At 39.8% G+C, this 26,037-nt stretch overlaps 1 protein-coding gene across 4 annotated transcripts in view; it reads left to right on the top strand.

The window, feature by feature from the left end:
• TMEM2 (transmembrane protein 2) overlaps window positions 1-26,037 on the top strand; it is a 51,892-nt gene that overhangs the window by 8,623 nt on the left and 17,232 nt on the right. For 3 of the 4 annotated variants that reach the window (XM_014958490.1, XM_014958489.1, XM_014958488.1), the window contains exons 2-10: window positions 4,861-5,197; window positions 10,572-10,712; window positions 11,249-11,810; window positions 14,546-14,715; window positions 16,078-16,266; window positions 19,205-19,374; window positions 21,871-22,080; window positions 22,465-22,670; window positions 23,249-23,318. In XM_014958490.1, coding sequence (XP_014813976.1) covers window positions 4,873-5,197; window positions 10,572-10,712; window positions 11,249-11,810; window positions 14,546-14,715; window positions 16,078-16,266; window positions 19,205-19,374; window positions 21,871-22,080; window positions 22,465-22,670; window positions 23,249-23,318 — 2,043 coding nt within the window. In that variant the 5' untranslated portion in view covers window positions 4,861-4,872. Of the gene's footprint in view, window positions 1-4,860; window positions 5,198-5,773; window positions 5,881-10,571; window positions 10,713-11,248; window positions 11,811-14,545; window positions 14,716-16,077; window positions 16,267-19,204; window positions 19,375-21,870; window positions 22,081-22,464; window positions 22,671-23,248; window positions 23,319-26,037 lie in introns of those variants that run through there. The other variant, XM_014958491.1, reaches the window with a different exon arrangement.

The following is a 26,037-nucleotide window of genomic DNA, read 5'->3' as shown; positions in this document are numbered from 1 at the left end:
TTCTTTCCAGCTCTAGCAGGTAGAAAAGTAGGTTCCTACAAACATGCTGTCTATTATTACAGTGAATAGGTGTAATTTCAAAATAAGGCAGTGGAAGAAAATGTGGAACCAGATAGGAGAGCATGCGTCTACTGGGAACCGTTAACTTTCTTAATGGTGAGGTTGAGATTTGTTGAACTGGGGCTTCTAAGGCACTTGAAACATTGTCCTGAAGTTAGTATCTCCATTAGAGTTGACCAGCTTGGAGGCTTGTAAAGGTGTGCATGTCATACTTCAGGAGTTTGCTTTACACCACTTTCTGTTCCGTAATTGCAGCTACTTAGGAGCTTTTTAATACTGACTCCTGGTCTCTTTCCCTTCCCATGGGTTTCTCACTGCCCTTTGATCTCATACCAGACAAGTGCCTGTGCCAGGAAGGCAGCAGTAACCAATGCGGCCCTATATTGCACGGGGAGATGTTTTTTCTTCGTGTGTGGTTTTCCCCCACCCTTCCTCAGTCTTTTCCTTAATGGTGATTATATACTGTGAGATTAAATGGTATGGTAATTAAATGGTATGCTATAGCTGGTGGTGTTTGATAGCTCAGGGCAACAGTAGTGAGGTTTCTTCTAGTTTCTCTTTTGTTTTAACACCTGTGAAGTATGCATCCTTAAAACATGCTTTAAGGGAAGCATTAATTTCTTTGCACTGTATGGGGTTAAGTGTACTTTGTTTACAAAGTTTTGAGAAGGTGCCAAGGATGCAGGAGGTTTCTGGTCCATTTGATGTGTTTTGTTCCACTAAACATTTGACAGCAGAGAAGTATGAAACATCTTGGTATACTTCCCACATTTTGGGTGGTGTCAGGTGGTGTTTTGAATTACCTTGTGAAAGAATTCCATTCCTTTTCCAGGAAATGAGCCCTGACTTGAGTAACAGATAAGCATGCAGCTCGCTTCTGAGCGCACTCTTCACGTCTCAGGAGGTTCAGATGTTATCCCATGGTTGTACAGTGCATATGTTTCCAGTTTCTGCCAGTGTGGAACAATGTGGGCTTTTATGAATGTGTAGTAGTGGCACAAGTTAAAAGTGGTGAAGAAATACATGAGGAGAATGGAGATGTTGCAGCCTGTTCAGTGGCTTATTGCTGTCTGCCTGCTGGGGTTTGCTGTCCACACAGCTTAGGTGCTCTGTTGGCAGGGCCAGACTTGTAGGTAGTCACTGCTTTTACTTAGATGCTGTGCAAAATAAACTTTTTTTTTTTTTTTGGAAGGTGGTTTAAGCTGAGTTGGCTGATGAAATGAAGTACTTGCTTGCTTGCATTGGTTGTGGGTGCATAAGCAGAAATCTGGGTTATGTGGAGTAGCACTGCCCTTGCAAAAGAGTGACATGCAAATAGTGTAGCTTTCCAGCAGATGGGTAGTAACAAGTCCAAAGTGGGATGAAGCATCTGAGACGCTTTAGCCTAATCTGTGCATTGGAAGCTTCCCTGGTAGTGGCGAGCTGGCAGCACGTACTTATGTGTGGCCCTGGCTAGAAGCCGTGGTGAATAATGGATTTGAGGATATTGCATAGTACCTTCTGAAGGCTGAAAGGTGAGAAGTCTGAGAATACTGAGATATTTGCCATGCCATTCAGGCAGGCTGCTAACAGATTTGTAGAGGTTGAATTCTGTGAAGCTCTGTTACATAAGGTAATCAGATAAATATTGTGTAAGAACTTGACTTTTACTGAAATCACTCTGAAGCAAGCTGCAAACTTAGATACCGCATCGCACTGTATATTTACAGTGCAATTGTAGAAGTGCTGGTGTTCTTGTCTCGGACTGCAACATCAGGAGGAGATGTCCAGATCACAAGCTCCTTTAAGAGGACTGCCACTTCTGTGGGTTTAGGAGAACCTGGTGACAGAAGCCAGTGCTCTCTGGTGTTTTGAATCACAAATTGTCTCCTGTGGCCGTTTAATATCAGCATATAAACATTTTTGCCCTATATATATATATATAAAGGAACACAGCATAAACATAGTTCAAAAGGAAATGGCAAACCTTGGGTGGAGATAGCATTAGATGGAAAAATCACTTGCAAGGAAACGTGGTATTTAAGTAGTTCAAATGTGTTCTCCCCTCCCTTCCCCTGCGCCCTCCCCCTCCCTCCCCGCCCCAGCCTTGCGTTTTACTCAAACTGTATTTGTGCAACGAAATAAGTGCATTTTCTAGGGCATAACTGGCCACCTAGCTAGTCATTACACCTGCAGTTGTGTGGTGCTACCTGAAGACTTCCACGGACTGGAAATAAACAAGTCGTTAATTTGAATCAGATTTTAATTTTAAAGAAAAGCCAGTAGCTGCTCTCCAGGATGGAGAAGATCCTTCTTTCAGCTAGACAATTTCAAATAATATAGGAAGAGGGAAGAAAGTATTGAAATAGTTAGTCCTGTTGTAGTGGAAATCTATATAGTAAGTCTTTTGATTGTGCAAAGTATCTCCTTATGACTTTGTTTCATTATTTGTGTTTTGTAATGGGTAGGACAGTGATTCTGCAGTCTCTTTTCCACCTGTCATTGGGGTGACCTGTGTTTGCACTTGAGTGGGACAGATGGAAAACTTTTACAGTTTGCAAAATGAGGCTTGCATACAAGGGAGAATGCTTTGTACAAAACAAAATATCCTTAAAATACGAAATAAGTGGTTTTGATGTCTATTGTAATGAACGACTTTTTTATTGAAAGGGCTATCAGTACTTTTAAAGGACTCAGTAGGCAAAATAGTGGTAAAACTATTTTATAAAAGTAAGTTTAAGTTTTGCATAACCATTCTGGATTTAGTTGATATAGCTAAGCAATTAACAAACTTATTAATTCTTTGTATCACATTGTAATGAACACTGTGTAGTCATTTTATCACTGTGATAGATACATGCCCTATGTGAAAACCTTTTAAACCAAGTTTAAGGAGTTGGTGCTCCAAACCATTAAAAAAATCTCAATGCTGGATATGCTGGATCAGATTTCTTTACATTTTTGATCAAAAAAGATACTTCAGTCTTTGCTTCAGCTAGACATAAATACTGTCTTTGAATCAGTTGAAAAGCTCCTTCTCAGCTTTTAACAGGACTTCTAAAACATAGAAGTGATTGAGTTTTCACCGCTGAAAGACGACTAGTTGAGTGTAAAAGCATGTGTTGAAAGCAAACTGTTCCATAATGCTCATAATGCATTGGGCAGTTAAGTTTGAGAGCAGGGGATTAGGCTTGGGAAATAGTTTCTCAAAGAACAGAAAGGAGAATGGTGAAAATCAATTTGCTACAATGAACAGGTGTGAGAAACACTGCCGGAGGACTTGGCATAATTTTTGCACTCCGGGATGGCTACTCCAGTTAATGTTTCAGTGCCTTTATTGTCATGGCGTGTACATCTGGAGATTCATTGTCTCCCATGAAAGGGTAATCCAGCTTGTTCAATAATAACAACTCTTTTGCCTTGAAACTGTGAAGTATCAGATTTTGCAGCGTGTGAGACAAAAGGCTCCTTTGCTGCTTCTCAGAATAAGATTGCAGTTGTCACGTTTCTCCTTCACCAGCGTGCCTGGCACTTCAGAGTGTAGCTCAGACTTCCCTTTGTTAACAGAAAAGAAAGAGGATCTTTATGCTTTTCCATTATTGGTAGCTTTTATTTTCATAATTCATCTTGCTGTTTAATATATGACTTATACCTAAATCCCCTTCAGGATTTGGTTTAGAAAATTAGGTTTCTGGTAACTGAAACTTGAGCAGCCTTCTCAAAACTCCTCTGTTAATAAAAAAAATAAATATTAAAAGATCATGCCAGCTTTGTGAATACTCCATACAATACAACACAATTGACCAGTAAGCCTGAGAAAACAGTCAAATGCAGTTTTGCGTGTCTCAAAGCAAACCAGAGAAGTGTGCTAAGTTATAACTGCTGGTGAGGATGGGCCAGGCAGTGATGATGGTTTTGGCAGGCTTTCCTCCTTGGTTGCTTCAGGAAAAAAAGATGGAAACAATACTAGCAACTGGAGAAAAATAGCAGCGCTGCCTTCTGGGCGATAGGTAGAGATCTGTAGCAGTTGTGTTGCGTCCAGGCTTTGTGTCCCAACCCGGGCATCTCAGCAATGAGAGAACCCGTGAGGTTTGCTGGACAAGATGCATATGACTCTCCTACAGCACCATTCCTGGTGCACTTTTACTGCAACCGAATACCCGCTGTGAGCAGATCAAGAGTTTGCAGGCTCTCTGTGCCTCATGTACTTAAAAGTGCTGACTAAGTTGCATCAGTGTGAATAGAAATAAAATGTTTGGTATTTTACGTATAAAATGTAAATGTTTTTTACTGCTTCTAGTGTGGAAGGAAGGCTTGTATCTTTCAGCTTCTTTTCCATAAAGGAAAACAATGAGGAGTTTGTTCAGCCTCTCTGTGCAGAAGAAATACATTTAGGCATTCTTTGCATAACTGTGGGGAAGAAGGGGTTGCTAGCTTTCTCATTGTTCAGCTTGTTTCTTAATCACATAATACAAGTTAACTGTGAAAACATTTTGTGAAAAATACCGCATGGAACTGTTGAAGAAATACGCTGTGCTATACTGTGTTCCCATACCCCAGATGCTTTTGAGGTTAATTTTGTTGAAGATATATATGCTATTGTTTCAAGTGGTTACCCCATGGCGAATGACCAGTAGCGATTGAGTGACTGATGCTTTGTAAATAGCCATGGATTCAGTGGCTGTCCTTCTTAAGAAGGGATGTGGCTTAAAATACTTCTTGTTGTTTATTTCTTTTCTTTTTCTTTTATGTATTGTACTCTTTATTACATGACATTAAGCCTGTCTCTTATTTTTCCCCCTCTGTGTGCATGTGTTCCAGTGACTTTATAACATGCAAGACACTGATGCCAGGGGGAGCTCCCCTGCTTTCCTCCGGCCACAGAATGGGAGCAGTCACAGGTCTTCGGGGTACATCCCAGGGAGAATTGCCCCTCTCCGTCCCCCGCCGCCATCACAGAGCCATGCTGCAGCCGAATTTACCTCTGCCAGACAAGAAGCCCGGACAAGACTCCCATCCTTGCCAGTGGATCAGCACCGCCGCCAGGCAGAAGCCGCCAGGCATAAAAACACTCTCATTTGCTTTGCCATTTCTAGCCTTTCGCTTTTTGTTGCACTGGGGATTTTTTTGGGAATAGCTTCAAAATATGCTCCAGATGGTAAGTTCTTTTGCAAACAAAGCCATACTAGAAGTTACTGTCCCTGTGAACATAATTCAGTAATTCAGCATCACGATTAGTGTTAAAAGTTAAGTGCAAAAATAGGACTCTTACTGCAGCTCTAACATGGAGAGAGGCGGTGTCTGCGGGCTAGGATCAGCTCCTCTTACTGTTATCAGTGTCACTTTCATATGTTTTTATTGTGAATTATTTAATTTACCTACATGAAGGAAAAAGGTATAGCAGTAAATAAAGACTGCTGGTGAGGGGGAAGGAAGCGTGAATGTTGTGTAAGTGTAATTATTTTTGTCTGCAGAAGAAGCTGTCTCATATGTTCACAAATTGCAGCAAAATGAAATCCTGTCTAAGTGGTAACCGAGGAAGGTAGTAAAAGGGTGTTGAAGTAAAAATATTTAAAGATCTGTAAGAATTAATACCGACAGTGCATGTTTGCTTTGTTTATACACAAATTGCGCAGGGACCTTTTTCATCTATTAGACCTGATTTTTTTTTTTTCAGCTGATCTTAGAAAACTGGGCAACTTTGATGGCATTTGGAAAACCTCCCAAATGTGCCAGTGTTTATAAATCATCAACAGGTGATGTGATTAACTGCTTATCACTCAGTACACATCCCTCTGGCCAAATACCGTTAAAAATTGCTGTGAGGTGCAGTTGCTAAAGGTTGGTAGCATAGTTTGGAGATGGGTTGTTTTGTTGTTTGGTCGGTTTTGGTTTTGTGGTGTGGGGTTTTTTTTTGTTCTGTTTTAAGGAAGAAGTGAGGTTTCTAAAAGCTAAACAGGTTTTGAATTGAAACTCTTGGCTATTGTAATGCAACAGACTTAAACTCCTCAGCGGCTTTTGGCATAGTAACTCCAAAGATTCAGTTTCCAAAGTGAATGCCACACAGGCTGAACAAATTAAATAATCAATTGAAGATTCCAGATGATAGTACAAAATGAATGCTCACATAAAGAGGAACACCCTTGATGGTGGCACTCTCTTCTTGGGTGAAGTTGGTGACTTTTCCTAATAATTATGAAAGAAAACAAACAAACAAAACCAGCTGTGGGAGTAGTAAATGGAAAGTTGTTGGTATGTCATGATCTAGATCTCCTACGTATCTGCAATAAGTACTTTGGGGTTACAGCCAAGTTCAAGAGAAAGCTGAAGGGTGACTTAGCCAGTTGACACTAAGAAGTACATGGAGGGGGAAACCACCTTTCGGCTTTTATACCAAGACTTCAAAGTTTAATTAACTAAAAGTTGTAGATTTTGATGATGGCTTTAGTACAAGTGGGGTGTTTAATTAACTAAAAGTTGTAGATTTTGATGATGGCTTTAGTACAAGTGGGGTGTTATCATGTGCTGTGGGATACATAACATAGCAGTCCCTTTATGCTTTAAAAGCTGATAATATGAAGGAGAAGGCTTGCCATTTTTAATAGTGTAAGTGGTTTTGGAATGGTTTTACTTCATCTGCAGTAGCACATTCCAAAGGCATTGTGGATTTTTTGCACTGAATACATGTTCAGCACGTGGTTGATGGATCAGCAGGGGTACTGGGGATGTTGCAGGAAGAGTTGCTGTGATTTAGTAGATGGGCTTTTTTGTCTGCAGTAATGACTAACATAAGGACTAAAGAGTAACCCAAGGTCGTGACTTCGTTCCTTCAATGTCCCACTGCTTCTCAGTGAAAGTCAAGGCCAATTTTCAGCATTAATTGCTGTATTGTGTCTTTCTGAAGTTTCCCTGCATTATCCTTAGAAAAAACCAAAAACAAAACAATAAACATGCACCCACAGAATCCTTTGGAAACACTAACATAAGAGAAACTTCTATAGGCAGCAAGGAAAGTCTGGCTGAAATTTCAGTCTCACAGTGTTGTTGTTACAGCAACTCCCCAAAAGTCTCTGAACAGGCTGAAACGTTCATATGCTCAGATCCAACCCAGCACATGCGGTGCTGCAGCCAATGACACCAGTTCCAACGAGGTGTGTTCTTCTTAAGGGCTAATTGGAAATCCATATTGTCAGTACTTTTGATGGCTGTTTAAAAGGCAGTGGAGGGAATGTGAAACTTAGTAGTAATTGCGTGTAAATCCTAAACCTCCGGCATACCTTCCCCAAAGGGAAAATGATACTTGTCTGCATTTCTGTTCCTGCCTGTCAGCTGGTTTCTTTTTTCCTCCTTGCTTTTATCTTCCTGTCATCATCTTTTTTTTTTTTTTCCTAAGGAGTCCTGAACACTGGAGATCAGGGGGAGCACTGGAAATGCAATTTCCTTCCCCATTTCCAGGGCCTTGGGCTGCAGGGTCAAGATGACAAGCTGGGCAGATTTTCAGGGAAAAGTTCTACTTGGCCTTTGCAGTTCTCGGCTGGAGCTTGCCCAGGGTAAACAGGATCCTCAGAAAATTCAGCTGCCAAACTGTGATAAACTTCTGCTGAGCATAATATAACACTGATAACTTTTTCCCAGAGGCCTTAAAAACTCCAGACTTGGTGGCTAAGCAGGTAGAAAGCAACTATTTAACTACATCTTGAGAACTGTTTCCTGCCTTTTCTCCTGCCAAATTTCATATCCTTGCTCCAGCGCATGGAAGGTTCTAGAATTATTTTTTTTTTTGGCAGGGTGTTTTTTTGTGGGTGTTTTTTTTCCCACCGTTTGCAAAAATGTCACTTTCTCCTCCTTCCTCCCCCCAAAAATCAATTAAAAGCTACTAAACCTTAAAGAGAGCTAACCCAATTCTACAAAAATGCTCTGAAGCAGCGGCTTGACTTGGAAAAATTTTCAACATGAGTGGTTAAATTTGGCGAAGCTGTAACTACCTACAGTTTTCTGATCTATGCTTCTGTTTTCATTTAACCTTAACTGAGAAGCAATGACTGTGGTCTGTAAAATCTGATCAGTAATTTTGGAGGTAACATATGGTGGAGTACTAAATATTTGATGTTTCCCTGTACCCCACTGCAACTGCTAAGGAAGAATTTCAAAATACTTACGCTGAGCACATCTGATCTGCTTCCCAGAAAGTTGGTGCACTGTGCTTCAGAAGCACGCTTGCATTGTATAAGTGCCTATTTTTGATGCTGATGGCTTCGTTGATGGATTGTACTGTGTAGTAGATTTAATTGTGGGTTTTTTTTAGTTACTGTGCTATAACTCTTCTTTCTGACCCAACAGAAAAAAATTACAGTTACTAGTTCTTCTCTTCTGTGAATCAGACTAAGCAGAAATCATCAGGTTGCTGACTCATGGTTTCCTCACATTGCCCTTTGCTACCAGCCAGGAAATACGTGTTTCTTCAGAGAACTTGTGTGTGCGGTGTCTAGGGAAGGGGATTTAGTGACTCTGCATGAGTCAGGCAATAGACTTGTATTTATCTGGGGAGAGCTCAGCAGTCTTGCTAATTGCAATGCTTCTTGCTTTTTGGATTTCCCTAATGTGCTGAATTTAATTCTCTAAATACTGTCGTCTTAGGATCCCAAAAAAAGATTTTCTTTTGTTTGTATTTTTATATTACTGCTTGGATGCCTTTTGCCCTTATACAGTTCTGCTAATTTTTTCCCACTGGTAGTCAAATCTTGGTTTATGTGGGTTTCCTGAGTTGGAAAGGATTTGAAATGTGGAGAGTAACACCAAAGGAAAAAGATTTCTGTCAGCAAAACTGAGGCTGGTTTGCGTTAAACTTGTGGATAGGTTTCATTTTCTTTAGATTTTGCAAGAACGGACTATTACTAATAGCGTCTTGCCTCTAAAGTTGCATTGCAGATGTGTGGGTGCTTTTCTCCAGAAGATAAGATGTGAAAAGGCTGTTCTGACTCTTGCTTTCAGTTGGGCTGCTAACCTGTTTATTTTGGCATCTTTTTGGTTGTCTTTCGCTTAAGAAAAATATTTTCAGTCTGGCTTTGCTTTTGGTAAGAAAATCTAAGGAATATACTTCCCGTTTTTGTAGCATGTCTATGCTGCTGGGTTACTCAGCTTCTTAATGTACTAAAGATGTGCATGTTGTAAATACCACACTGCTGTTAACTTCGTCTGAAATCGCACAACCCTGTCACTTCTTGCTGCTGCTTCTCCTTTTCTGGCCTTGTTAGTATGGTGTTACTGCCTGTGCAGTGCCAAACCTTCGTCAGGGTTTCGGCAAGGATTGCGCGTGTCTGTGCTCTTGCAGGGTTTGTAGCCTGACACTTGAGGCCAGATTCCTAAGGAGTACAGACAGTGAGTTGAGACCCAAATGCCTTGTCTCCCAGGAATCTGCTTTAACCAGTAAAGTAGAATAATATACTAAATAATATACTATCATAGAATCATAGAATGGATAGAGTTGCAAGGGACCTTAAAGACCATCTAGTTCCAACCCCCCTGCCATGGGCAGGGACACCTCCCACTAGACCAGGTTTCTCAGAGCGCCATCCAGCCTGATTTTGAAAACCTCCAGGGATAAGGCATCCACAGCTTCTCTGGGCAACCTGTTCCAGTGTCCCCCACCCTCAGACTAAAGGATTTCTTCCTGATATCTAACCTAAATCTCTCCCCTTTCAATTTAAAGCCATTACCTCTTGTCCTATCACTCCACTCCCTGACAAAGAGTCCCTCTCCATCTCTCCTGTAGGCCCCCTTCAGATTCTGGACAGATGTTATAAGGTCTCCTTGGAGCCTTCTCTTCTTCAGGCTGAGCAAATCCAAGTCTCTCAGCCTGTCCTCACAGGAGAGGTTCTCCAGCCCTCTCATCATTTTCATGGCCCTCTGCTAGACCTGTCCCAACAGGTCCATGTCCTTCCTGTGTTGATATACTAGACAATATACTAAAAAATATACTAAACAACCTTTATCCCTTACCTGCAAACATGTACTGAAAAAAGTGATTTCCATGCTTAAAAGCAAAAAGGGATCAGCCTTTCTCATACAGGGAGAGACCTTGAGGGAGGGCGAGATACTTAAACCATGTTAGCTGGCCTAGGACACCCAGCGCTCAGTGTGACTCCTAAGGATCTGAGTACTTCCCACTTCCTTCTCCTCATCAGCTGGAGTTGATGTAGAAAGCCTCCAAAAAGTCAGATGGGATTCAAAAGTACGTATTGTCAACAGTTGACAGTTAAGTCTGTGGTCATCAGTAGTTTAGTTTAGTATAAGAATGCCTTCCCACCCTTGAGATTTTAGCCACCTTTCAGGTATCTTTTGGCTGCTTGAATGCGAATGGAGACATCAGTGTCTGCGGCATTGTAACCACAGAAGGAGGTGGCAATCCTTTGTGGCTGACATACTCTGCCTTGCTCATATTCATCCTAAAGCCGCCCTGATTGATGTGATGATGCTTGTTGTTTTGTGTTTTGTTTTTTTTTTTTAAAGATGAATTTCACATTGTGTTGCAGAGAATTGTCCTGATCAGAATCCTCGTCTTAAAAACTGGAGCCCTGGAAAAGATCCTGAAAAGAGAGTTTTTATCAAAAAAGGGGATTTGTTTCGTCTGAACTCAGACGCTACAGTACACTCTATAGTTATACAGGATGGAGGTATGAAATGGGAAGATGAACATCATGCTTCTGTTTACTGCATAGTTCTTACTTCTGAGATTACATGAAAAATGTATTGGAATTTTAAGTTGCTGCTTATTGATCAGTTCCCCTGCTTTTACTTTTCAGCCTGCTACAAGGCCAGTAATATAATTAGAAAGATGAATGAATGCTGTAGAGTCTTTTCAGTGGAGCATTGATGTGGTTTTCTGTAGGATATAGTAAAACAAGGCTTGTGTAATAGCCTTGCTTGTACAAGGTCTGATTGTCTTCTGATGGGGATCATGGTATTTTAGTAATTCTACCGTAGTGACAGAAAAAAATAGGAATAAACTGACAAAATTCTCAGATAAATCAAATCATAATTAGTAGGAGTTACTTTCCCAAATATTCTTAAACATATATAAACATAATAGCTTTATTAAGGATGTGGAAAATAAATCTGTAATTTTTCTGTTATTCTTATTGCAGAACTTGGTTCTTTTAGTCTCTCTGAATTTTGCTTTGACCAACATAAATATTTTTTTTTCCTTTAGGGTTACTTGTTTTTGGTGATGATAAAGAAGGTTCTAAAAATATTACCTTGAGAACTCGATTTATCCTGATAAAGGATGGTGGAATGCTTCATGTTGGAGCAGAGAAATGCCGCTATAAATCCAAAGCAACTATTATTTTGTATGGGAAGTCAAACGAAGGTGCTGATGTGCCAGAATTTGGCAAAAAATTTATTGGCGTGGGCCCTGAAGGAGTGCTGGAGTTGCACGGGCACCAGAAGTTATCATGGACTCTTCTGTCAAAGACTATGTATTTCTCAGGGCTGGCCTATGGTCATTATACATTTGAAAGGAATTTTTCCCGGGGACTAAATGTGAGAGTGATCAATCAGGACACAGCAGAGATTTTGGAAGTGCTGAAGTTTGATACTCATGAATTTGCAGAAGAAAGCTTGAAGCTCCAGAACTTACTGAAGAATGGAAGTCCTGGTCGCATTGTTGCTATTGCTGTAGGAGACTCAGCTGCTAAAAATCTGCTGGAAGAAACCAGAGTGACTATTCAAAATCTTCTGGGAAGTAAGTTTGTCAAAGGATTGAGCTACAGGTAAATAATTTATTTTCCTTCTGGTGCTGAATAAAGATTAGGTACAGGTTCTGCCGCCTTTAGGGGATTACACTTCGACAATGTCTGTTCTTAAAGTCTTTGGAAGATTCTCAGTGTTGCCTGTAGTACTGTGGTAGTAGTATTCAGGGTGCAGTATTTTGATAGTGCAGAGACTGACAGTTACAGGTATCTGTGTGATAGACTTCATTACTTACTTGTAATTGCTCTCTTTCACTATTCTTCACAGAACTGTGTGCGAGAAATTTTTTGCTCATTCAAAAGCACAGATAGAAAACAGTTGCTAAGTGAAGCTTTTATGTGCATATGGCTTTGTTTGAAGGTGCAAGGAATGCCAAGCTAGAATCTGAATACAGGGAAGGGATGCTAACCCTATATATCAAGCAGTGTCTTATACATGTGCACTCCTGAAAAGTACATTACCCCTCCACTGATTCTACAAGGGAACTGACCTATAAAAATACTTTGTTATTGAAGTACACCTGGAAGGTGTTTCTGTACCTTTTGACTGTGCTTTTCAGATGGTCAGGGTTTGGATGGTGGGATGGTAGAAGAGGTATAATAGGAAGTATTAAAGCAGGAAACGTGAACTGCTGTGCCGTTCATTTAGTTATGTGAATTACACTTTGTGATGCATGTTCTGAACTTCGTGCCACATGGGGTTAGCGATACAAGTGGAAGGGATGGAAGGGACACTAAGTCTCCCAACTAACTGTCAGTCTGTTCTTCAGCTTCCATTGAGATGGTGTTGTATAACCTATTTCTATTTTCCAGTATTTTCCAGGAAATTGGTCATTTAGTTTTTCCATTCTATTTTTACCCCTCAGTATCCCCCAACATCTGGTTTCCAGTTAATTTCCTCCCTCTCCTTTGGCAGAGGCAGGCTGAGACGTCAGTCAGGATGGCGTGTTCTGACCTTGGTTCCTGTCAGGAGCACCTTTGTGTCAGTGGCTTTGTAAGCACGTGGTCATGGGATGGAAAGTGCTTGCAGCACTGCCCCTGAAGCAGTTTGGTTGGGGCTGCTGAGACCTGGATGTCCCATAAGATGTACCACCTCCCAAAAAGCAGGGAAGCCCATGTGGTGGTTATTCAGCCACCCCGACCAACCAGTGCCAGCCTGGCCTGGAGGTGTGGGTTTCTGGTGTTCGTCTCTGACTGTGACCTCCACGCTGGTTTGTCTGAAATGGGAAACTTCAGCCTGCAGCTGGGAAGAAGCAGCCTTTCTTCCTTCTCTGATGAACTGTTTGTTGTGTATTTTGATTAGCCGGTAGAGGCTCCGTAAGCGCATAAATTTGACTTGTTCCTCTCTGGAAGATGCACAAGAAGTTCTCCCTGAGTGCTCAGTGAGGAATAGCAGGGCTGTCACTGTAAAGATATGAGGGTTATTTTGGCATGGAGGTGAATACTCCTTTACATCCCTCTCCTCTTCTGCCTCTTCCTGCAAATTAGCATGCATTAACATACCTTGATAATTTCCTTAAATGTTGGTATGTGAATTGTTCAGCTTGTTTGCGTATGCTGGGCCAGCTTCTCAGTAGCAGCAGCAGCAATTCTTATGAAGAGGTTAACACTAAACAGTTTCATTTGGCCTTTTATTCCCCATCGATAAGAACATAGTGAAGCCACTGAATTAAAGGCCACTGGATTGAACGTGGCTTTGATATCTGACTTCGAATCAATCATTAGCAACAGATGACAGTCCCACTAGCTGACACTGTTTTCATTTGGGGCGAGTGATTCAACTTTAATGATGCAAAATTGCTTGGCTTTTTAATAGATGATCTCGACTACTTCCTCTGCACACATAATTATGGCATTACAGAGCAGTAACGGACAGCAAAATAGTCTTGTTTTTTGAACTTGGTGGCAGCTTTCTGTGGCATGCAGTGTGTTTTTCATTTCCAAAAACTTGGATGCATTGAGCAGAGCTGTAGGAAGGAGAAGTGCATCCAGGACAGTTCCCTGCTCCATGCCAGTGTTCAGCCAAGTAGGTGTTCAGCTGACTGATTGGGCCAGTGAGGAGGAAAGGCAAAAATCCTTCGTCTCAGCCTTCAGAAACATCAGTGACCCCTCACGCAAAGGTTGTATAACAGTATGCAGTTTCTTTTCTGGGTGTGAACCTCTTGAAAGATTCAAAATATATTGCCTGTCCAGTATAGAGATCACCAGCAGTTGCAACTGGCTGTGTCCATCCCTCTCGGCTGATGCACTGGTAGTCTCCTGGGACTCCTGGCCACCACTCTGGAATGCCACTTGCCGTGGTGCCATGGTGGCAGCAGGCCGCAGCAGGAATGTTGGCACCAGCTTCTCATCCTTCTGTGCTGGAGTAAAGCTATTTGGGAGTAGGATCCTGTATTGCTTCTCCCGCTCTTCTCTTAGTATATCCTTTTTTGGAAAAAGTGTATCTTATTGGATGTTGTACTAAAAATGTATCTGAAAGTCTTCTCCATCAAGAGCTCTTGTATTTGCCAATTTGTATTTAGGACATCCCATTATTTTAAACTGTATTTCTTTTCAATGAGGTCTGCATGTTTTTCTTCTGCATTTTGAAGTTGTGTTTTAAAATTACTTTGGAAGAGCGAGCAAAAGGGTTATATATGACTTCTGTGCTCCTTGTCTTGTCCTTTACCTGCTCATAAAGAATTTAAGGACTGTTGTTTGGGCCAAACTGGCCCATGAGACCATTATATTTAAAGATGTACTTTTGTTTTTCATAGGCAAGCCTGGGCTTTCGTTGGTGTAATAGGTGGTGGAAATTCTTCCTGTAATGAATCAGTGAGAAACTATGAAAATCACAGCACTGGTGGGAAAGCTCTTGCTCAGAAAGAGTTTTTCACAGTGGATGGTCAGAAGTTTGTTGTGAAAGCTTACAGCGAGTGGAATGACGGTAGGACAGCATTTTGTGATATTCTGCAGTTGGGAAAGGAATAAAAAATATTGTATGTGCTTTTTTCACTGCAACTGTTGATTGCAATTTAAATTTGAGTGCTACTGTAAGGTTTTTTTTATTTTTTTCTGAGTGTTTTTTTTTCCTTACTATGGATGAAGTATGAGAACACAGTTCTTTAGTACAATGTATTTTCTCTATTTGCATAGTGTGTGAATAGCGTAACATTGAGTCCTCATTTTTAATACATTTAGATAGATATAAGGGCTCTTAAAAAAGGCTGAAACATACTTTTTTTTTCCCTGTTCTTTCAGTAATTTATCAGTCATGTATATTTTAAATCTAAGCTTCTGAGATTATTATTATGATACTACAAAGAAAACCTGATACAAGCCAAGAGAAAAGTTTTATTTTTGTTACAATTTTCTGTTGTTGTTTGATGCTGAACTTTATGCAACTTTTCTCATACCAAGTTGAATCTGTGGTATAAGGAGCCTGGAAGGACCACCACCCGTTTGCTTTTATCCTTTATTGATTTTTGTATTTAAGATACCTTTGATCTGAGTTTTGCTTTTTATGGACAGTCATCTTTTTCTGTTTGTAGAATTACTAAGCAATATTGTATTTGTCTCAGAAGATTTCTTTTTTAAGGTAGTTGGATATTTATTTGTTAACTAATTGAGCTATTTGATAATACTCCTTTACTGTTCATCATAGCCCTACGAAAAAGTATAGATATATTTTTTTAAAAAATCCATCAAAATGCATCTTGCTGATACTGGGGAGTTAGGGTCAAGAGTAAGCCACAGTTGCTGAACTTATGCAAATCCATTACAAGGCAGTGAAATAGTATGCGTGTAATTTAGCCTGCCAAACTGTTTTCTTATAGAAACATAAAATCATCTAGGTTGGAAGCAACCTTTAAGATCCTTGAGTCCAGCCATCAACCTACTCTGCCAAAACCACCCGTAAACCATGTCCCTATTAGTTGTGAATAAAAAAGTCTCCCTACTTTGTTTTGCCCTTGATTACATCAGTAGAGTTCTAAATGGCAGAATAATGTCACAAATCAAGTAGAGGTAGCTAGACCTACAAATTGTTGCCATATGATATTAAGACTTAAAAAAAATTCATAGATTTTTTTTTCCTGTCACTTGGTTCTTATCTCTTCCATTTGTTATATTTGAGATCCACCAAATAAGTAGGCTCTAATGGTATCTCACACTGAGCAGAATTGTACTTTAAAGAGCTTTGGCCATGTGAAATCTCATGCATTTCTTACTTGTGACTTCTTGGAGGTGGCTTCATATGAAGGTGAATCTAATCTTATATCGTGTTATTTTTTTTTTTTTTCTTAATTAGGTGTCCCAATTTCAGGCTTCCAGGTAGAAGCTGTAGGTGGAGTGATACTGAATCTTCTGGATGATGTTAGTAGTTGGGAGCCTGGAGACCGCATTGTGGTTGCAAGCACAGACTATTCAATGTATCAGACAGAGGAATTCACCCTCCTTCCCTGTCCAGAGTGTACCAAGCATCAGGTCAAAGTTAAAGGTATTGAGAGCAGTCACCCCTTGAATATTCATGTGAAATACATATATTCACAGTTATGCAGCCGGGATGGTCCCTTTCCACATTGCTTGGTTGCCATATACAGGAATGTGTCCTCCTCCTTGCTATAAAATTGCTCTGCATTCTGTCAGGTCTCCCTCACGCTATGCTAACTTTTCTTTCCCTTTTCTTCCTATGTTCACTGAACACTTCAGTTTTCTTCCAAGGGGATCACACTTGTTTTCCTTTCTTGGCTTCTTTCTGTCTTTTCACTGGTTCTCTTTATATGTGCTTGAATGGCTGTTGTGGTCATTACGACTTCCTCTGCCTGTAGTGCCCTTCCCATCTTTTGAAGTGTTATCATTATAAACTTTTCTGTTGGTATTAAAAAAGGGGAAGGGGGGGAGGGGAAGGGAAGAAAAAAGAAAATGACAATTGTTTGAACTTTTTTTTTTGTTCCTTTTGCTCAGTTGCTCCTCCCCCCACCCAACAGCAAAAATGCTTACGAAATAGGTGGCACTTCCAAGCCTCTGCTCACACAGGATATCCTTGAGTAGTTGCAATCTGTTTTTCCTTTGGGTGTGATGCACACAAAATGGCCAGGCATGTTGTTGACCGTTTCCTTTTTTTTTTATTATCTGAGTCATGCTGCCTGCCTTCACAAGAGCCTCCCGTGGGACGAGCTCCCCTGCTCTGCCGGCGTCTGTGTTTCCCTTCTGCCACTTCATGTCCCAGCTGGGCCAGCACCCTTCTCCCTGGTGGTCCAGCAGCCTTAGGGTGTTGAGCTTCCCCTCTTGCTACGTTCTCGTGGGCTGCAGCATCAGTTTGTAGCACAGACTAACGTTGTTGTGCAGTGCTACCTTGCAGCAGCCCATCAGTGCTCTTCAGGACCTGGTTTTGTCCCATTCACTTCTGTAGAGTGGTGACTTCCTCTTCTTCAAACCACTCTTCTCTTTCTTCATTCTCGGCTTTCTGTGAGCGTGCTCAAACTTTCTTGTTCCTCCATGTCTTAAGGGACTGACAGCTTGTACGTGCAGTTTGCATCCCACAGCATTCGCTAGCATGGGTTAGGTATGGGTTTTACTGCATTGTGAGCTCCCAGATATGGAAAAAGTGTGTCTAAGTTCACATACATCAGAGAATACCAGTGTGTGTGAAGCCATAGAGCTGACTTAGTGCCATTGAGCATGACACTTCTTGCGTTTTGTTGTTGTGTCCCATGTCGTATGTGTTATTGAGCATGGTATTTTAAAGAGCAAGCTTGGTTTAAAGATTTCAGTATGAAGTTTAAGAAGGTTTTTGTCACCACTGAATAGCATATGTGCAAATTCTGTTTCATCTTGGAAGTCACGTGCTGTGAAAAAGCAGGTGCTTTTAAAGTATATAATTATTTTTTTTAAACGAGATTTACAATATGGCATAAAGTACAAAATATTGGCCTTTTTTGGAAAGTAAAAGCTATTTGAACTATATATAGATCTTTAAAGGATGTTAAAGGAGATGACCTGGGTTTTTTGGTATTTTTTCTTTTCCAACCCCAAATGTTAAGTTTCCTTTGTCATACCTATGGATACTGGTTAAAAAATCCCCAAACCATCCTATATATTTGTTCCTCAAAGAATGAACTTTCTGTGGAATGGTGAACTTGACATGCTGAAGAACTTGTCATCTTTTGAAATTATTTGTTGCACTTTTTAAAAAGTTTTTAGCTATTCTGGCACTGTCGTAGTGAGAAAGCTAAATAGTATTGTTTTGCAGGAGGCCTAGTTGCTCTTTCTTTGCTTGATTTATGTATGCTAGTCAAATATAGGGACAAACAATAGGTAAGCCTTCAAGCAGAGGAGTGCAGTCCCGTTTACAGTCATCTGTTGTCTTTTTAGATCCTCAGCAGGAGGTACAGAATTAATACCACTTTTGGTTCCGCTTCATATTGCAGTAATGACCAGTTTAGGTGTAAGCTTTTGTAAGCTTTGAAGGGATAGTGACAGTCTGTATTCGGGGTATTAATAAATTAGGCGGGAAGGAGGAACCAACAAGGGGGAAAAAATGTATTTTGAGTTTTTTAAAAGACTTAAATATGTTTTTTTTAAGTTTATGGAACCAGATAATTTTCTGGGTTTTGTATAGACACATAAGAAATTGGTTGTTTCTTTGGAAGAACTGTCTCTTCCTCTTCTCTCTTTTCCTTGGAGGGGGGAGGGAGGGGCCATCTGTCATTCTGATTGGTCAATCTGGTCAAAACCATGGCACCAGAGTATGTTGTTTTCCCTAATATGTGTCTTCAGAATAGCTGTCTAGGAAAAAGCAAATTTAGTTAGAAGAGCAAATCACTCTTTCTTTCAGAGGGGGGTGAATACAATATTTTCTGAAGGTGTTTTGGCCTTATTTTCAGTTCCTAATTTTTCCTCGGAACAGATTAAGCAGCTAGCACGTTTTCTTTTAAAGCAAACCTGCATCTATGTTTCATTAGAAGTTTTCTAGATACCTTAGATTCATTTAAACTTTTCTGTGTTTTTTATCCATTCTTTTCACAAACTATTGGACTGGAATTAAGAAGCATTTGGAAATAAAATGTTGGGATTTATTTAGGATTAGTTTTCCTACTAAGATGAAAATTACATAGGTGGTGCTTTGTTTTGGAAGGAAACATGGAGTAGCATACTTGACTTGTCATCCTGCAAGATGTTTCACTATCATTGAGCCAACTGCAATCTGGAAGGGGTGAATTTGCTTGGTGTTAGCTGGTATTTATTGTGTAACAAGCTTTTTGTGTGCCTAAGCATAGGAAAAGCTAAGAGAGGTCAACACGTGAAGCTATTAGAATGCAGGGGTTTTGTTGCTGCAATTAGCTGGCTTATGTAAAATAAGTTAGTTTTTAATCAATGACAACTCTTTTCTTTTTTCTTTTTTTTTCCCCTTCAAATCTTTTTTCTTTTGACAGAAAATCCTCAGTTTCCTCATGTAGGAGAAGTTATTGATGGAGTGGACATGAGGGCAGAAGTTGGAGTTCTTACGAGGAACATCTTAATCAAGGGAGAGACAGAAAATACGTGCTATCAAGAAAAGGAGTGTCAGTTCTTCAATTACGATACGTTTGGTGGACATATCAAGGTCTGGAAAACATTTTAAAGTACCTTTCTGACATGTAAAGGCATATTGAAGATAAAAAGATAAACTTGGAGGGATTTGAAAACTTAAAGAACATCAATTCATGCATTTGCTCTGCGTAGAAGTGGCTTCATTCTCAGCTTTCCCAAAATTACATTTAACTCAACAAGACAGTCTACAGAACTGAAGGAAGGGATATCAATGCATGAAATGTTGGAAGGTATCCAACATATATTGCAATGTTGTAGGGCAGAGATTAAACCTTGCAAGTGACGTCCATGCATAGGCATCCTGTAATACTGCAGAATAAAGGGTTTTTTTCTGTCTTTCCTTTCACTGCCTTTCTCCCTTCCCATTCAAATCCATGAGGATTGAATCCTAGAGATCCGCCTAATCTGAAACCGGGTACTAGAAAAGCATGGAGAGGAAAGAAACTGAGTGGGATCATGGTGATTTTTTATTTAATTTTTTTAAAAATTGAAAGTAGTAAGGTTATGTAAAGGAAATGGCTTCTAATTTCTTGTATTACCACAAACATAAAGAAATCTGAGGGACAGTAGTGTTTTAGAAACTAGTATTTAAACTTGTATTCACAAATGTTTTTAGATTAAAGGATTGAGTAGCAGTGTATCAGCTCTTCACTGATGCTGGAGAAGTTTGAGTCCTTGTATTTTAAATGCAAATGCATTTGCACTCATTCTCTGCTGGTCACAGTTTAAATTTCTCTTCCTAATGTATTTGGATGCAGATTTCAGTTTTATAATGGTGGGAAAGAAAATATGCCCTTTCCCTACTGCGTGGCAGCTTTTGTTTTGTGGAAGCTAAGTAGGTGGGCTGAAGGCACTTCTTTGTATTTAAGATAATGTAATGAAAGAAGATAATGACAAGCTGTGAATCTTGCAAAGTGTGACCTTGATTGCCACAACAGTGCAAATACAGCAGACCCCTCAGATGTCTGGAAGACAGAATAGAAAACAAACATTTTGAGTCATCAAAGTTGTTAAACAGTTCCTAGGAGACTGTTCAGAGTAGCTGCTGCCAAATCTAGGCTTCAGCACTAAAACCATTTTCGGTTTATGTTAATCTTTCGTGCTCAAGCAGAGGGAGCCTGGGCACTAGCAAACGTTTATGGCCTGAGGGGTTTTGATCATCCTGGATTTTCAGCTGGTCAATGAGACAATAGCGTAAAAGGAGGCTTAGTGGCAGTGAGGAGGGGCGTTGGTTTGTAGTTTCACGACTGCGACTGCGTTAGTGTTTTTAAATGTTAAGACCATCCCCCTGCGTTTTAGGCATACAGACCTTAAGATTGCAATTAGACAACGGGGAAACAGTCCATATTACTAGTTTCCCCAGAGTACAAAGTACCTGTGAAAATGGTTATTTTTGATAAATGCACAGGTAAGTTAATGGGGTTAAATAAATAGGGTTTTTTCTCAGTTTAGCTCCTTGCAGTTTAGCGGTTGCATTTGATTTCTGTTTTATAACAGGTTAGGTGGAAGAAAATACTTTTGCTTTCCTGTGTTACTTGTACAGACCCCGCTTTACTTTGGATTAGGTAGCATTACTGTGAAGTTGCATGATTCTGAAGGCAATTTCATATCTTCCTTACCAGTGGAGTTCCTCCAGACTGCTGTGCCTGGTTTTGGGTTCCCATTGCAAAGAAGATGTAAATGCACTGGGGTGTGTCCAGTGAAGGTGGTGTCTGGGAAATATGTGATGATGATGATGATGAGTGATGAGTAGCTGAGAGAACAAGGCTTGTTCAGTGTGGGGAAGGTGCAGGGGAGGGAGCTTGTTGCTCTCTTCAGACACTGGGGAATGTTCAGAGGCCAGAGCAATTCTTGGAGGTGTGCCGAGTTAGGACAAAAAGCAATGGAACCAAGCTTCCAGATGGCAAATTCTGCATAGATACCAGGAAAATTAAAGAGAAGAACCAGTTGATGTCATATGGGCACCTCTGTGGCTGGAGATATTCCTTGGGCAATGTACTGAGCAGCTGCCTTTAAGCTGACCCTGTGCTGAGCAGGCCATCAGACCCAGTATCTCAACAGATTCCTCTGAATCTGTCTTTTTCTGTGGTTTTATTGAACTAAGCCTGACCCAGGTGGGCTATGCTGGTATAGCTTCAGTATAGGCAGGCCCTGGCATGAGTGACTTCCATTTATTTGGACAGTATGTGCTTATACGTTTAGAATATTTAACATGCTAGGTGGTAAATACCAAACAGTGAAGCATGGCAACATGTCTGGTGAAAATTTGGCATGTTTTAGCCAGGTGGAAGTTTAGCTTTTACACTTATTTTTGAAGGATACTGTTTTGCAAGGCAGGATATAGAGTGAGACAGTAATGGTTGTTCTAACTTTCATTGTGTTGGCCTGTGGTAATTGTGTACATCGAACTTATGTACATCTGGTATAGATAATGTATTAACTTAAATTTCTCTTGATTAAAAAGCAAATAGTTGGTTATTAATTCTGGACTTCTTATTGTATTTTTCAGATTTTGAAGAACTTTACATCTGTTCATCTCTCCTATGTGGAATTAAAGCAAATGGGCCAGCAGCAGATCGGGAGTTACCCTGTTCACTTTCACCTTTGCGGGGATGTGGATGAAAAAGGAGGTTATAGTTTTAAGACTTACCTGGAAGGTCTTTCCATTCATCACTGTTTTTCCAGATGTGTAACTGTTCATGGAACTAATGGCTTGCTGGTAGGTGCAAGGAGAGTAAAATATACTGTGTTAAAATGTTATAAAGAGCATTTGGACCAAAAATAGTCCCCTCTGTTCTTCAACTTTAATGCTTAGTGATGTTTTTTTTCTATTGCAGCGAAGAAATGAACAAGCGCAAACAGTATCTTATTTTTAACAGATCTCACCATTCTGTTTTTTCAGATTCTTCCAGGCAGTTAAGCTCTCCAGACATAGTAGTGTGTTTGTAAGGGATAAATAAAACTGTATGCTTGAATCATTTGAACTGCTGATACTGAAGCTTTGCTCTGCAGCTGGGCCAAGATAGTAAAACTAAATGGTACTTGTCAAATAAATCTCAGTAAATGCTATTGCTACTGACATAATGAACTTGTATTTCTGCAGATAAAGGACACCATTGGCTATGACACACTAGGTCACTGTTTCTTCACAGAAGATGGCATTGAGCAGCGGAATACTTTTTTCCACAACCTTGGGCTAGTCACGAAACCAGGCACTCTTCTTCCTACAGATAGAAACAGCAGCATGTGCATTGGTATTAGGGATAAAGTGTATGGAAGTTACGTCCCAGTGCCAGCCACAGACTGCATGTGAGTATTTAGTAGTGAAAAAGTAAAACCAAACCAGCTGCAGCAGTTAAACTGCTGCTAAACTCCTGACAATATACAGATGGGAACATTTTTATGTATAATTTAATGAATGCAGACACCTTAAATGTAGTTCACATAGTAGTAATATTTAAAGAAAAGTGTTTAGTCTTTTATTGAAGAGAGAAAATAAGTTGTTTTGTAGGAAGACCATTGTTTCTTGCAATACTTGTTCAACAGACTTTTAAGGGTGCATCTTTACTTCTGTGTAAAGGCGTGCAGTTCTCAAGTTGTCACTACTAGTTTTTCTGCATACTACCGATCTCTTGTAGAAGCTTATTGAAACAGTCCATGCAATGATAACTGTCTGAACAACATTAAATAAAATACTGTGAACTGAACTAAAAAAAGAAGCATTTTTGACTTCTAAATGGGGGGTGAGGGTTTGTGAATTTTATTTTGTATGTGAAGTAATGACCTCAGACGTTAGTTTATCTTTTTCTGACATCCTTATTAGAAAGGGGAGATATTTCTGTAGCAGCTACAGCTTTTCCATGACTTCTTTCTGAATAATATTTCAGGGCAGTTTCGACATTCTGGATTTCTCATCCCAACAATCATCTTATAAATAATGCAGCAGCAGGTTCACAGGTAAGGCATATGGATGTAATTCAACACAAACTACTCATGCCAATGGTATTTGTAAGACCCATAACATTTATACTGCCAAAAATACATAAATTTTTCTTTTTTATATATCACGGAATCACAGAATTGTCGGAGTTGGAAGGGACCTCTAGAGATCATCTAGTCTAACTCCCTAAAGCAGGATTATGAATATGTTCTTTTTATATTTGGCAGCATATTGGCATCACAAGTGCTGGGTTTGTCTAGGTGTGCATTTAAGAGAGGCCAAAAATCTTTTTTCTGTCTGGAACAGAGGGGAGATCTTCCTCTTCGTATTTCATAGACCTGACAATAGTGCCTATGTGTGTATGCAGAAGTAAATCCTTTATTTCTAAAGAAATAATGCATTTCGCATTAAGGCTTCTGTATCTTCTGTAGGTTGTCATGAGTTCATTGTGTGACAGCTCTGCAAGATTTGTCTTCATAGGTGCAGTCATTGGCATGAAAAATGACTACAAAAAATGTTCATTGTGTAAGAAACAGCTGAAACACTTTTATTGTCAGTCATTAGTCATGTGTTTCCCAGCAGTGACTACTGATATGTTTTTACTTGTAGTGAATCTTATATTAGTGAAAATCGCGTCACAGCTGCTTACGAAGCTGAACTGATCAGTACTTGTTGTGGAGGAGGGGAGCTGGAGTGTGTTCTACTTCTACATTGAATGAGAGGCTGAGATGTGCATGGTTTTGAGTAGATTTTTCTGAAGAGATCAGTAGGAATGGAAAACAGAAAAGATTGTTGTTGTTGTTGCAAAGGCTCTAATTCGGGGAGTAGAGTATGAGTGTGCGTCAGTTTATTCTTAGGTACAGAATACATAATAAACTCTAATAGAGCAGAAGTGAAAATATTTTAGTGAGCTGAAATATCTAGAGTGTCAAAAAAATTTAGAAAATTTTGTTCTGCTTTTTGTGTGGACTGGCTTTTGTGTTTGGGGTTTGGTTTTTTGTTTGTTTGATTGTTTGTTCGTTTTTTGGGGTTTTTTGTACAAACTTTTCTGGTTGACTACCTACCACTAGGAAGTATCTGAATACACTTATCAAATCAAACAAATTCTTCTCTTCCCAACGCCATGTCTTTCCCTTTATCCTGCTTTATTTAATATTCCTTGTTTCAGTATTGCAGGCTAAGTTTAGGAATCAGACCAAGTTATCCTTTAAACCTGCAAGGTCCTTTTCTGCCTCTGCAGTATGTCCCAATGAATGTCACTTCCCTTTGTTACCAGAATGTGCGTGGTCAGAGTAAAATTTGTGTACGTTACAAACTTTTGCTGCTCTGATACGTCTCCCCTGCGTGGATGTAAGCACAGTTAGTATAAAAGGACTACAGCTTACTATGTTCCAGAAACAGAATACTTCAACTGTGTTGGTACCAAATCTGCACTATAGAGCATTTGCTGGTGTAAAATGGAACAATTAAGAAGCAAACAAAATAATTCCAGCTCTGTCGTTACACAATGATGCCTATTGTAAGGGTGTTTCGGCAATAGATGTTTCTTTTGTTTGAGTTGTATATGGGGGTGGGGAAGGGGGGAGAAAACTTTTCATTTTTCTGAATACTTGCAAGTGCTTAAGGAACTTCTAAGTTTGTTTAACTTTTTTCCAAGCGTCAGGATGTGTTTTGGATAAAAATTACTTAAGTCTGCCAAGCACAAAGCTGCATTTAATTATATGTGAAGTAAGATTTTGGTATTTTTATTAATGGAACATCCACATTTGCTTTGGAATTGTTAATCACCAGCAATGTCAAAGTGTGTCATCATTACGGATGAGAGTATGTTACTGAGAAGCAGAATTTCCAGGACTGTTTGGAAAATGACGATGTCCTTAAAGTGAAATGCGTAAAATCTTTTAAGCTGGAGTGAATGTCTTTGTTCAATTTTCTTGAACAGGAGGATGATGACTATTTTGCATGAGATGGAGCACTCAGTAAGCAGTGTTCCTTTAGCTGCTGTTTAACCCTTAAATGTGCCTTACACGATGATTATTTTTTTATTAAAAGGACACAGAGCATGTAGTCAGGCAAAATTTTTCATGTTTTTAGGTCTCTGGTATGCAGGTGCTGCTGTGATGCCACCTCTTATGAACCCCAATGTGATTGAAAGGGGAACTTTTATGGGTCTCATTAAGCAGATAAATACAGCTTCTTTAAGACCAGGGATGTTGAAGTGGAGAAAATGAACAGATGCTGAAATTACTACTGCATGTTATTGGCACAGCGCTCTGGACTGGCCAGACTTCTTGATGTGGGGTTTTTTTTCCCTTCTTCTGAAAGCTCTTGTGGGTTTTTTGGCTGTGTCATTAAATTCTGATGCGAGCAGAAATGAACAAACCTTAGTCAGACTCTAACAGTAAGGAGGAAAGGAATAGTTGTGAGTATTTTACTGTAAATGGTATGATTCTTAGTGAACAAAGGGAAATGAAGTGTGTGTGATGAAATGTAACTGAAATGCAAAAATTACATTAACTCTGACACTTTTCTGGTTTGAAATACTAGAAGATCTTAAATGTGTGGTGTTACATGGCTCCACTGAGAAGCAAAATGCTTTTTTTGTTTTGTGTGTATTATTCGCTAGAATATAGCCTTATTTGCAGACTTCTGCTTTCTCACTGGGCAGTTGTTTGGAGACTTTATTTTGAAAAACATATTCCATTGTGCACAGTTGGTTCTGGCTACGTTCTTACT

This window comes from Calidris pugnax, unplaced genomic scaffold (assembly GCF_001431845.1).
Source record: "Calidris pugnax isolate Ruff unplaced genomic scaffold, ASM143184v1 scaffold360, whole genome shotgun sequence".
Lineage (NCBI taxonomy): Eukaryota > Metazoa > Chordata > Aves > Charadriiformes > Scolopacidae > Calidris > Calidris pugnax.
Note: the sequence above shows the minus strand (reverse complement) of the source record. Positions and strands in the feature narration are given on the sequence as shown.